Source organism: Lampetra fluviatilis, chromosome 2 (genome assembly GCF_964198595.1).
Source record: "Lampetra fluviatilis chromosome 2, kcLamFluv1.1, whole genome shotgun sequence".
NCBI lineage: Eukaryota > Metazoa > Chordata > Hyperoartia > Petromyzontiformes > Petromyzontidae > Lampetra > Lampetra fluviatilis.
Genome location: NC_136276.1, coordinates 25084481 through 25097326, shown reverse-complemented (window position 1 = coordinate 25097326; position 12846 = coordinate 25084481). Strand labels below are relative to the sequence as shown.

At 53.4% G+C, this 12846-nt stretch overlaps 1 protein-coding gene across 4 annotated transcripts in view; it reads left to right on the top strand.

The window, feature by feature from the left end:
- LOC144944586 (CUB and sushi domain-containing protein 1-like) overlaps positions 1-12846 on the top strand; it is a 785462-nt gene that overhangs the window by 484468 nt on the left and 288148 nt on the right. For all 4 annotated transcript variants that reach the window (XM_078872870.1, XM_078872887.1, XM_078872877.1 and 1 more), the window contains exons 11-13: positions 3049-3152; positions 3579-3691; positions 12626-12808. In XM_078872870.1, coding sequence (XP_078728996.1) covers positions 3049-3152; positions 3579-3691; positions 12626-12808 — 400 coding nt within the window. The remainder of the gene's footprint in view (positions 1-3048; positions 3153-3578; positions 3692-12625; positions 12809-12846) is intronic.

Here is a 12846-nt window from a genome sequence, read left to right as displayed (position 1 = left end):
GCACCCCTTTGGTTCTCAATCATTAAAAAAAAATCATAAATACACATGGTTTGATGAAACAAAGTAGTTGTACTTACGTGCCTGTACTTAATTTGTGTTTCGATGAATTGCCTTCTAATAAAATCTGGCCATATCCCGCACCCCCAGGGGGTGCATGGTGCAGCCCTGGTTAAGAACCACGTCCTTAAGCTCCCAAGGCAACTTGCTATTTGCTGCTGTTGCTGTCATTCTCATTGGGGTTTCCTGTCTGTACCTGTGGCTTCTTCAATGTAAAAACAAATCCCATGTCCTGCTCAAACGATCGTTGGGGTTATTTGACCACACTGTGTGCCTCGCCGTACCACGCCGCCGGTCAGTGCGGGTTGGCGACGACGGGGATCATAGACGTGGGGAGCACAGAAGAAGCCCACGACACACAATTCACCTGCCCTGTGCACCCGTAGCCCGCACACCACACCCCTGAGTGACAACCCGGTTTGTTTCACGGAAGTCGCCCACACACGCCGTGTATCTTCCCACGTCTCTTGTGACATTGGGGTGGGGGCCCGGCTCCGGGTGGGGGCTCGGCACCACCGCACGTCCCTTTTGGCGCCACCCAAAGTTCACTCTCCTCGGCGGATCGCTGTTATGATGCCCCCCCCAGCCCCCCACATAACGAATAGACTGCCCGCCCCCCCCCCCCCAATCGAGGGGCAGCTGGAGCCGGGCCTGGTTCTGGGCAGTCAGGAGCTTGCACGTTCCCATGAACAGTCCGTGAACAATCTGAGTATTCTTTATCGGCTGCCTGAAGGTGTTGGGCGCGTTTCGTGAGGCACTGCGTCACGATTTGTCTGCATGAACTCCCCCAGTCTCCCTCGCTTCGCTGCCTCTGCTCGTCGGTTCCCTATGAAAACAAATATTCTCCAAATGGTTCCTGTGGAATGCATGCAGCGCAAGCGTGGGTGAAGTATTGCCAAACCCACAGGACAGCAGTTGACACCGTGTGGCTGCACCGCCAGCTCAAGGATTAGGGCCAAATAATTTCCCCGCGTTCAAATAGTTTAAAGGAATGATTATTTTGTTTAAATAGCGCAGCACGCGTTTACAGAAAAAAAAATCATGTTTACCACGATTGCGTTAACCAACTTGAGCTGTGTCGTTGTGACTTGCGACATGTTGGAGGCTAGGTAAATATTTTATGCTCATCTGGTATTTGTGATGTTTCTATTTCCCCAATGGCAGTTAATTATGTAATCAATGCTAATTAGCTCTCAACTTGATAGCTTGTCATTTATTTATTTAACAGTTGCTTTGTGTTAGACCGCTGATACTGGAGTAGGTTATATTTAAATAACACGCGCGTGCCATGCATTTAAAATCAAATGATAGTTTTAATAAATTATACCCCCAGCACATTCTCAAACAACTTTGATATTGGATCAATTATTTAAATTCCACACGGCAGGATATATCACAGAGCGTGACCTTGAGGACCATCTTTTCCGGCCGGTTATTGTGGTCACACGCGTGACAAGTCGGGGCAGACCTCCCAACATTTGCTGAGCACGTGGCGCGGCTCGCCCCCTGCCTCGCCTCGGGCATCTTCACCGCCCCCTGACAAGGGTGCCACGCCGCCTCTCCTGGGACCACAGTCGCAGCACCAAAGGCAAAAATCCCCCGTGTAGCCTGCAGCAGACTGTTGGGACAAGTGCCGCTGGCGAGTAGCACCTATGAAGGCCGGCACGGTACGGGAGGGGGTGGGTGGCCAACACCACGTCCGGCCGCTTTTGTCTCCCCAGTGGCGATGTTTACACATCAAACTGGGTACTCATTTGAGGCGGAGTCGACCTAGGGAAGGCCCAGGACCGATTCAGATAACCGTCGCCGGTGTTGGCCGTGAGCAGGAATCGAACTCGGGTCGCCGGGTTCGTAGCGCGACTTGCTGACTGCTGTGCTACCGCTCCCCGCTCAATCGAGCACCACGCCAGGACCCGCATGCAACTGTTTGCCCCATTGCAAAATAAATACGCAGGCGACGCAGGGCCCCGTGACCCGAGTGTGGTGTTCTGAGTGGCTTTGTTATACTTGCCACTGCACATGCGCAACACGATATCCTACCGCGTGCGGGAGAGCGTTGTCAGATTTATTTTGTTTATATTGCTATGGTATTTTTCTTCATTGATTTATTTCAGTAACATGACCAGCTTACCCCAATTCCCCAGCTTCGCGAGGATTTACAATACAGTCTTGTTCTCCTATAACGCGGTAGTGGTTGCGTTCCTAAAGAACACCGCGTTATGGAAAAATAATGAATAAAATGGGGTAAAGCACAGTCCGCGATAACACGTGAGAAGCGTGCGCAGGCCGAACAAAGACTGAGGCGCGTGGGTAGCATCTAGAAGCATCCAGAAGCATCCCACTGCCTTGTGCGATGCTACGCCGAGGCAGCCGTATGACCGCTTTGTCCTACTCGTGTGACGTCGTCCCGTTCTATCCAATCCGCATCCGCGTTATAAAAAAATGTGTTCCCTCGTACATTCATCGCGTTATAACCAATTTGTGTTATGGAAACTATGCGTGATAAGAGAACAGGCTGTATTTCACAAACCAATGTAGCCTGCAAGCACACGTCAAATGTAATACATTATTTCTTTCTAGATTTTAAGTTTTCGTGGCTGCAGGGATCCATACTCTTTGGTTCATTCGGTAAAGTCACGTAGGTATAAAATATAAAATAAATTAAATCACGACGTTTCGGGCGCAACACAAGCGTCCGTCATCGGGTGGAACGACCACAGCAATAAACAATTGTTGAAGCGGGCAAGTGGAGGCTGCTGGTAACAAGAGGCTGTATATAGGTAAGAGAGGGGGGGGGGGTTGCCAGGGAGAAGAGATAGAGAGGGTGGGGGTAGGGGGAGTGGGGGAGAAGTGGCCTGCTCAACACCGAGTACAGCACAATGCCGGGGCTGGGAAGTGCAAGATCCAACACGGTATTTTTATGTTTCCAGAGGTTTCAGTGCGACTCGGTGTGATTGTAGTCACCGCTTTCTGCTGCCCTACTTGTCCCAGGTTATCCAACTCCAGTTTGAAGAATTCGACTTGGAGAAAGGTTACGATTCGTTGGTCATCGGTGATGGAGATGAGCCTGGGGATCCCAGATCCGTCCTCAACGTGTAAGACCTCGAACGACGCACGGACGTTCACCGGAGCCGCGCCCTCCAAATTATTTAACAACTGGCGTCAAAACTTTACCGTTAAAAAATGGAAGTTGGTACATCCACACATTTGGTCTTGGGGTGGAATGGTCCAGAGTACACAATTCAAACGAAAAACTCTTCCAATAACAACAAGACTTGTTATTTTCATACCGTGTCATTTCTTGCAAATTGCTTCTCAAAGACGCTGTAGAATGTGTGATGCGTACAGCGCCGCTTTGGCGCTTTGAAATTCCACAGCATTTAAGCAGTAGAAGTATAATTGCATGTCCTTGTCTGCATAAGTAATGTTACAAACACAATATTTAAATGTATACTTGTGTGTGCGTGTGGCACTATGCTATGAGTCAACGACGTGCATTATGTCTCTGTGTTCAATCCCAGTCTTTCAGGAGGCGAAGTACCTGACCTTATAGTGAGCATTAGCGGTCACCTGTGGATATATTTGCAGACGGATGAAACTATTGGCTCACTGGGCTTTAAGATTAATTATCAAGGTAAGTACATTGGGAATATGTGTACCCGTTGTTTACTGTATGTCTGGATGTTGTTGACATTTCTGAACAAATTGCATTCTCATTTCCAGACAGTGGTCTCGGTGGTGAGATGTTATCTCCCTCCCCTGGTATACAGGAGGACGTGGGTTCAAATCTCAACCCGTACCGCCTTCATATTTGGAGTTTGCGTGTCCTCTCCCCGTGGTCGCGTGGATTTGTCTTTGGGGCCTTCTATTTTTTCCATCCGCATTTAGAAATATGCGTTTAGAGAATTTGGCTGCTATAAATTGTCACGTGAAGATAAACCCACTTTGTTGAGCTATCATTTGTAGCGAAGCCGCTTCGGAAAGAGAGATGTAACGTTCAGTGGGCCTTACCTGGCAAAATAAAATTGTTCATTCGTCATTTGTTTTAAATTAATATTAGTCGTTAAAATTAACTTGTACAATGGTACACGCTAACCAACTGTTTTTGAGGTTAGCAACTTCATGTTACCTTCAACATTTTTTGAGGATATATATACTACGAGGGGGTGGGTGACAGCGCCACGCCCGACCGCCTTTGTCCCCCCAGTGGCGATGTTCACACAGCAGACCAGTTACTCGTTTGAGGCTGAGTCGACCTAGGGGAGGCCCAGGACCGGTTCAAATAATCGTCACCGGTGGTGGCTGTGAGCGGGAATCGAACTCGAGTCCGCCGGGTTCGTGGCGCAGCGCGCTAACCACTACATTGCGTTACGCTTCCACATGCGCGGGTCACGTGACAGATTTGACGTCACAGCTCACTTGCCGTGCAAAAAATATATGCATTATTGAGCCCCCCCCCCTCCCCCCAAAAAAATCAAGTGTATTTTTATAATGTTTGCATGGTGTACAGTCTGGAAAGTACCCACATGGCAAATTTCAAGTTTGTTGCATGTCAGGAAGTACGCTAAACATTTTGAACAGACACATAATCACAACTGTCCTTTTATATATATGTAATAACAGCCATAGAGGGTTCACGTGGGGATTGGCTTGCCGGTCCTGCTTGTAGCCAATAAGGGTTGAGATAGGGACCATGGCCCATGCGTCATCACGACAGGTCATCAGGAGTGATTGGCCTAGCCATTCGGGGCCCCAGCTAATGGGGAGCCGGATGAGGGGCGTGGTCCCGGGATTGACAGGGAACCATCGAGAATGGTCGAAGCTGTCCATGAACGATTGGCTGGGGGAACCACGTGACGAAGGTATTAAGAGCGAGTGGAGGAGAACGATCGAGAGCAGACTGAAACTGACAAGAGCAGGGTCACGCGCGGACGGGGGCTGGGGTTGCCACGTGCGCGGTGGGGACTTAGTGCGTGGTCTGTCCTCTCTCCGTTGTCTGCCAGCAACGGAGAGTGAGTGAGCAAAGTGTATTGTGGAGTGGAAATAAAAGGACCGATTCCGAAGCCGTCTCCTGAAGGATTATTACATATATATGGAGATGTTACATATGTAATGCGGGCGTAAGCGACCTTCCGGATGTGACGTCACGGGGGGTGGAGCCATGTGACGTGGGTGGAAGGTTCGGGTCCTTAAGCGGGTAAACCGGAAGGGGAAGTCAGTCGGGGTGTGAACGGAAAAGAGTGAGGCCACGCGGGCGAGTGAGAAGAGGGGGGGCACCGACGGCCATCGGGAGCCAACCCCGAAGACAGGAGGAAGCTACGGAGTGGTGTGCAGCTGCGGAGAAGACAGCCAGAAGGGCTGCGTGTTAGAGGCAGCGGTGTGGCTGCCAGGTGTGGCGGGAGAGAAGAGGGAGAGACAGCACGAGGCTGTCAGAGCTGCAGAGAGGAAGAAGGAGAGAGGAGTTGCAGTGAGTACAGCCAAGGGGGGCTGTGTGAGAGTAACAGCAGCGGGGCTGCTGTTGTGGACCGGGCCTACATCGGAGTCAGCACCGTGGAGAAGCTACAGAGTAGAGACAGCCGTGTGGGAATACAGTACGAACCGAATAAAGGACACTGAGCCAGACATCGTGGTCCAGTCGTTTATTACACTGGTGTCAGAAGTGGAACGGCATGTCGAAACAAGTGAGGAAGAAAGTTAATCCGGCGCCTGCATCGGCTTCTTTGTCCGACGACGACGAACTCCCTCCAACCACGGATTCTGCTGGGGTGGTGGAGGAGAGCCCTGCTGAGGCGAGCACGGGGACGGGAGTGGAGGATGTCGGCGCGGTGGCGGGTCCGTCGACATCATCGGACGCTGATCAAAGATGGCAAGAGATGGCGGTACAACTGGAGGCACTAAAGGACGTCCTGACGCATTTATGCCATCTCGTCGCACCAGGGACGATGGAGGACGCAGTTGGTGCTCCGCGGGCCGCCACGTTGCCTGCCCTGCCGCCGCCATTGGCCACGCGGCAAGAAGCCGCCATCTTGCGCGCTCCGCGGCGCCAAACCGCCATCTTGGCCACGCCGCGGGCCGACGCCATTTTGAATTTGCCACCACAACCACCACCATTGGAAGACGGCGGGAAGAGGAGTCGGAGTCGCCACCTTAGCACAGTTAAAGAATTTTCCATCGGTGGGGACTGGAGCGCTTTCGCCTGCCGCTTCTTGGCGGCGGTACGCACAGCAAGATGGACCGATGCTGAGGCTTTGGAGGTGTTGCCGACTCTCCTAGACGACGAATCTGTCCGATTTTTCCGTTCCATAACGACCGATAAGAAGGCAACTTTATGTGGTGTTTTTCAAGAAATGGCCGACGCTTATGAGCCACCAGATGATGCGCATCGGCGATTCGCTCAACGACAACGAGCACCAGAGGAGTCGCCCGTGGCGTTCAGGGGTGCGGTGCTGGAGCTGGCCATGGCAGCTTATCCTGAGACGCCACAGGACCTGCTCGAGCCTCTCATATTAGGGAAAATGTTGGAGCTGTCTCGGGATCTAGGGATCCCCATGCCTGTGTGTGGGCATGAGAAACTAACTTCCCGGACGGCTGCTAAGTGTCTCGATGCGCAATTCAATCTTCGTCGCTGGAAACAAGTGACGGCGTGGACGGGGGGGCCCGTCAAAGAAGGGGATGCGCTGGGGTGGAACCCTGCGCAGGCTGTCTACGTTCCGGATGACCGGGGCCCTCAACAGCTGACGGCCGCCTCCGCTCCATGGACGGGATGCGGCGGGCCGAGGCCGCGCGCTGCGCTACCGGAACGGGGCCGTCGGGAGGCAAGGCCTGCGCTTCGGCGCAACGATGCCGAATGTTTCCGCTGCGGGCGTAGGGGCCACTACGCCAGAGACTGCTGGGCCCGCTTCCCGGCTCCGCCGCAGCAGGAGGCCTCGGTACCGGACAAGCCGACTAAAGATCCTCCGAAACAGGCATGTCGGCACGCACCAGACACCCGGCAAGGCTTTACACCTCACCCATCACCTTCGTTGCGCGATCCTAATGTTGTTGTTAAAGAAAGCCCTTCGACGGGGCCTTGTCGCTCGGTCACGCAGTGGCGCAAGTTGGCACGGAGAGTCGTCGCGGCCGCTACGGGTTCGTCCACTGTACCGGGGTCTATACAAGGGGTGGACGTACGCATTTTGGTCGACTCCGGCGCGTCTGCGACTATTATTTCGGATGTCATTTTCCATCTGTTGGGCATCCCGCCGGGGGCTGTGCGTCCGGTTTATGGGTCGTGCGTCGCTGCGAACGGGGGTAGCATGGGTATCGTGGGCCAGGTGGATGCTAAGATATCTATTGGGGATGTGTCGGCCTCGGGCGTTGTGTTAATATCGAGATCTTTGGCGATTCCTTGTTTGTTAGGCACCGATTTTTTGGCTAAGATGCCCATTTTGATCAAAATCAATGAGAATTGTATTGAACTGCCGGGGGGCCGTCAAATCTCGTTTCTGCCGTCGCCCTGGGGGCGACCTGCTTCGGCCGTACAAGTGCAGGCGCTGTCCGTCGCATCTGTGGACATCCCACCTGGTACACAGATGCTTATACCCTTGCGGTATCGGAAGCCCCTGCCTGATCGGCTAGGAGCAGTAGGGGTCTTGTTGTCACCGTCCGCCACGATAACAACCGGGTTGGCGTTAGTGGGGGCACAGACCATCGTCCGGCCGGATCAATTACCGTTTTTACAGGTGCTTAATGCGGGGGGGGAAAACGTCCGTGTTCCGGCCGGTACGGTTGTGGCACATGCCACTACGGCGTTTGCGACGCATGATTGTCCGCATAGCCGGGGAGTGGTTGCTGGGGTTTCCGAGCCAAGGGGTTCGGATAATCGTTGGGTTGCTGACTTATGTGACGGAAATTCTTCCCTGTCCATGGAGCAACGTGGTGCGCTGCGTAAATTGTTGTTGACATATTCCGATGTGTTCAGCTCCGATGATTTGGATTTGGGCCGCACATCGTTGCTTTACCATCACATTGAGACGGGCGATGCTGCCCCTATTCGATTAAATTCGCATCGGATGAGTCCTGCGGAGCGAGAACACGTGCGGGGGGCAGTGGAAGACATGTTGGCTGCCGACATTATATCGCCATCTAACAGCCCATGGGGCGCTCCGGTCGTCTTGGTTAAGAAAAAGGATGGCAAATTGCGATTTTGTGTTGATTTCCGGAAATTGAATAAGATATCGGTGGCAGATGCGTACCCCCTGCCGCGTATGGATGACTCCCTCGACGCATTGTCGGGGGCTAAGTTCTTTTCCACACTGGACCTCTCTTCGGGATTTTGGCAGCTTCCCCTTGACGAGTCCTCACGGGAGAAAACCGCATTCCGTATGCCGCAGGGGTTATTTCAATTCAACTGTCTCCCGATGGGATTGAATGCGGCCCCTGCTACATTTCAAAGATTGATGGAGCTCGTTTTGTCGGGGTTGCAGTGGGAGACGTGTCTTATATATTTGGATGATATTATTGTCTTCAGCCGCACATTTGATGAACATTTGACGCGGCTGGAGACAGTGTTCACGAGGATGCGTTCTGCCAAATTGAAATTCAAACCAAAGAAATGTCACCTACTGCAACGGTCCGTCCGCTATTTGGGGCACATTGTGAGTGCTGAGGGGGTGTCCACGGATCCGGAAAAGACGGCGTGCGTCCGGGATTGGCCGACTCCGGCCACCGTGGGGGATGTTCGGCGGTTTTTGGGATTTGCCTCGTATTTCCGAAGATTTGTGCCGGGTTTTGCGACGATTGCGAGGCCCTTGCATCTCCTTACGGGTAAAGGACGGAAGTTTGTTTGGGGACAGCCGGAGGAGGCGGCCTTTCGGAGTCTGCGTGATCTATTGGCCACGGCCCCAACATTGGATTATCCCGATTTCGATCACCCATTCATTCTTGATACGGACGCGAGTGACACGGGTATTGGGGCGGTATTATCACAGTCTAAAGGGGGTGTAGAGCGTGTCGTGGCGTATGGTAGCCGAGTCTTGTCTCCTGCGGAAACCCGCTACTGTGTCACTCGCAGAGAACTATTGGCGGTTGTTTTTTTCCTACGGCAATTTCGACCATACCTCTACGGTCGTTCTTTTATTGTGCGTACGGATCATGCGGCCTTGCAATATGCCCTTAGAATTGACCAGCCATCCGGACAGTTGGCACGTTGGTTGGACACGCTACAGGAATTTTCCTTCCAAATTCAACATCGGAAGGGAGTGCGCCATGCGAACGCTGACGCACTTTCCAGATTACCGCGGCGCGCCCCTTGTAAATGTGCGTCGGGGACGCATAGGTGTTCGCCGATTCCAAACCCCCCTCAGCCGCTTACGTTGGCCGTCGAGAAGTCGGACACTCCGATGGAACCGGCTGACGGGGTTTTGAATCTGCCGCGGTCTGTCTGGATCCGGGAACAGATGATGGATGAGTCGTTGGTGTCCTTGCGGAAGCGGTCTGCTAGGGACAATGGGAGTCCGAGTACGGCTGTGGGGCCGCAAACCGCTCTCCGAGATGGTCTGCTTATGTGGCGGGAGGGGTTCCAGGAACGTTGGCGCCTGGTGGTACCAACGTCCTTGCGATTCGAGTTGATTAGAACTCTCCATTGTGACACTCTCTTACATTTAGGGGTGCAGAAGACCTTGTTGACGTTGCAACGTCATTATTTTTGGCACGGCATGGCGACAGATGTCGTAGGGCACGTGCGCGCGTGCCCTGCGTGTGCACGACGTAAGCCGCCGAAACATCCTTACGTGCCGCCTCTTCAGTCGATTCAGGTGTCTCGAGTCAATGAATTGGTGGCACTGGACATATTGGGACCTTTTCCACCATCGGCGAGGGGTAATAAATATTTGCTGGTAGGGGTTGAGTACCTCTCCCGTTGGCCGATGGCCTGGCCGTTGCCCGATCAGTCGGCCGCGGCCATTACCGACGCCTTTTTGTTTGGGTATATTATGGACAAGGGGGCGACTGAGAGACTCCTCACGGACCAGGGCAGGAATTTCTCTTCTAAATTATTGGCGGAAGTGTGCGCGGGCCTTGGGACTAAGAAAGTACGGACATCCCCATACCATCCGCAGACGGATGGTATGGTTGAACGGCTGAACAGGACATTGTCTGCCATGCTTTGCCATACCGTGAGCGAACAACAATCAGATTGGGATCTGCACATCCCCGGAGTGCTTTCGGCATACAGGATGACGCCTCATGCGGCTACAGGGTATTCGCCGTTTTACCTTATGTATGGTCGGGAAAACGTGCCGCCGGTGGATGTGCAATTGGGAACTGGGGTGAAGGGACCTCGTAAACCACTTCCTGAATACATTCAGGACACGGTTCGCCGAGTCACGGAGGCGCGGGAGAATGCCCGCGTGGCTACGGCCAAAGCCCAGGCCCGGAACGAGCGGTATGCGCGACGGTCCGAGGGGGAGTACCCCTGGAAGGTTGGGGACCTAGCCTGGCTTCATTGTCCACAGGTACGTCCGGGAACCTCTCCGAAATTGCACAAACCCTGGCATGGTCCCGTACGCCTCATTGCGGTTCCCAACCCACAGTCAGCACGCGTCCAAATTGGATCTCGTCGCTGGGTTGTGCATACGTCGCGCTTGAAACCATATGTTGCTCCCTTACATGATGCGTCATCCCCCAATGTTGCCTTGCCGGGGTCTGTTGCTGCTGACTCTCCCCTGCCTGCGTCCATTGATCTTGCTAGAGCGCCTGTCGTACCTGTTCCAGACAGGCCGGCCGTGACATTGCGGGGGACGAGGGGCCCTGCTCGGAGGACGCCTGCCAGGTCTGCGGGACCTTCGAGCCCTGCAGCCCTTCAGACCCAGCTGCAGGCACGGTCACGGGACAAGCCCAAGACTAATTCTTTAGGGACACAGGACGTTGGTGGACTTCCAGCTGCGACAGGGGGATTACCCCCTGTCATTCCTCGACTTTCATCGCATTCCCGTTCTGCGAGTGGGCCGCCGACCGTCCGGGACGGGCCGGCGACCCGCACACGTTCCAAATCGCTTACGTTTCGTTGATTGTTGCTGTGTTGTTATCTTTTTCTTACAGTTGTATTTATTGCATGCTTTTTGTACATTCGTTGATGTTAATTGCGTTGTTGTTGTTGTTCTTGCTGTTACATTGTATGCTTAGTGTCCTTTAGGGGGGAAGGTCGATTCGCCGCATTACGATTTGCTATTGGTCAGCCGAGGTCGGCTGGGATTTTTCTACGGGGGAGGGTGGTGTAATGCGGGCGTAAGCGACCTTCCGGATGTGACGTCACGGGGGGTGGAGCCATGTGACGTGGGTGGAAGGTTCGGGTCCTTAAGCGGGTAAACCGGAAGGGGAAGTCAGTCGGGGTGTGAACGGAAAAGAGTGAGGCCACGCGGGCGAGTGAGAAGAGGGGGGGCACCGACGGCCATCGGGAGCCAACCCCGAAGACAGGAGGAAGCTACGGAGTGGTGTGCAGCTGCGGAGAAGACAGCCAGAAGGGCTGCGTGTTAGAGGCAGCGGTGTGGCTGCCAGGTGTGGCGGGAGAGAAGAGGGAGAGACAGCACGAGGCTGTCAGAGCTGCACAGAGGAAGAAGGAGAGAGGAGTTGCAGCGAGTACAGCCAAGGGGGGCTGTGTGAGAGTAACAGCAGCGGGGCTGCTGTTGTGGACCGGGCCGACATCGGAGTCAGCACCGTGGAGAAGCTACAGAGTAGAGACAGCCGTGTGGGAATACAGTACGAACCGAATAAAGGACACTGAGCCAGACATCGTGGTCCAGTCGTTTATTACACATACATGACCTGAAAGGGGACTCGGATTATCGCTGTACAGTAAATGTGGCCTCTTCCTAGCGAGCTGCTATCAGTGCCCGAGTCTCAATGTGCACCACTTTATAGCGCTCGGTACAAGAGCAAAGTGCTGGAATAATTTATTACAGATGTGTATACATTAGCGAGAGGGTGGCAGCGTAGTGGTAACACGTGTGCCTCGCGGCAAGAAGGGCCTGGACTTGATTCTCGACTTGGGTGCCATTCTCTCCCCATGTTCCACATGGGTTTACTCCCACAGCAGAAACAGGCACACAACGTTACCGATGTTGGAAAAAAAACTCACCTGCGAATGACTCAATCGGCATGACACACAGCAACATCTCCTCCTCCGGAGAAAACTTGGCAAGACCCTCCTCTGAAATGAGGCTAGACTCAGTCATGCTTTTCTGGGTAAACAAAAAAATAACATGCATTGAGCCCAAGCGTCAAGGTGAGGTGGCCAGTGTGAGATATTCATGACTTTTGCTGCCAGTGAGAGACAGAGAACTTCAGGTAGGAAGTGGTTGCAGGTGAAACTCAAACATTGCTGCATTGTGATGCGCACATTGCTCTCATTGTGCAACGAATGCAGGAATGATTATGCACAGGTTCTTGAAGGTAAAAAATTCTGACAGAAATAAATGTACATTGAACTTCCTTCGCACCGTACGTAGCCAACCGTGCGAATGGGAGGTGCGGGGGGGGGGAACTTGTCTGAGCGGCTGTTTCAGAGGTGAAACTCTCGTTTGCTTTGCAGAAATTGAGAAGGGCACCTGTGGAGACCCTGGAACTCCGGCCTACGGGCGACGAGAGGGCTCGTCCTTTGTGCACGGCGACCGGCTGACGTTCGAGTGCCACCCGGCGTTTGAGCTGGTGGGAGAGAAGAGCATTGCCTGTCAGAGCAATAACCAATGGACAGCCAACATGCCCAAGTGCATATGTACGTTTCAAGTTAACTTTGCGGTCAATTCTAAATGC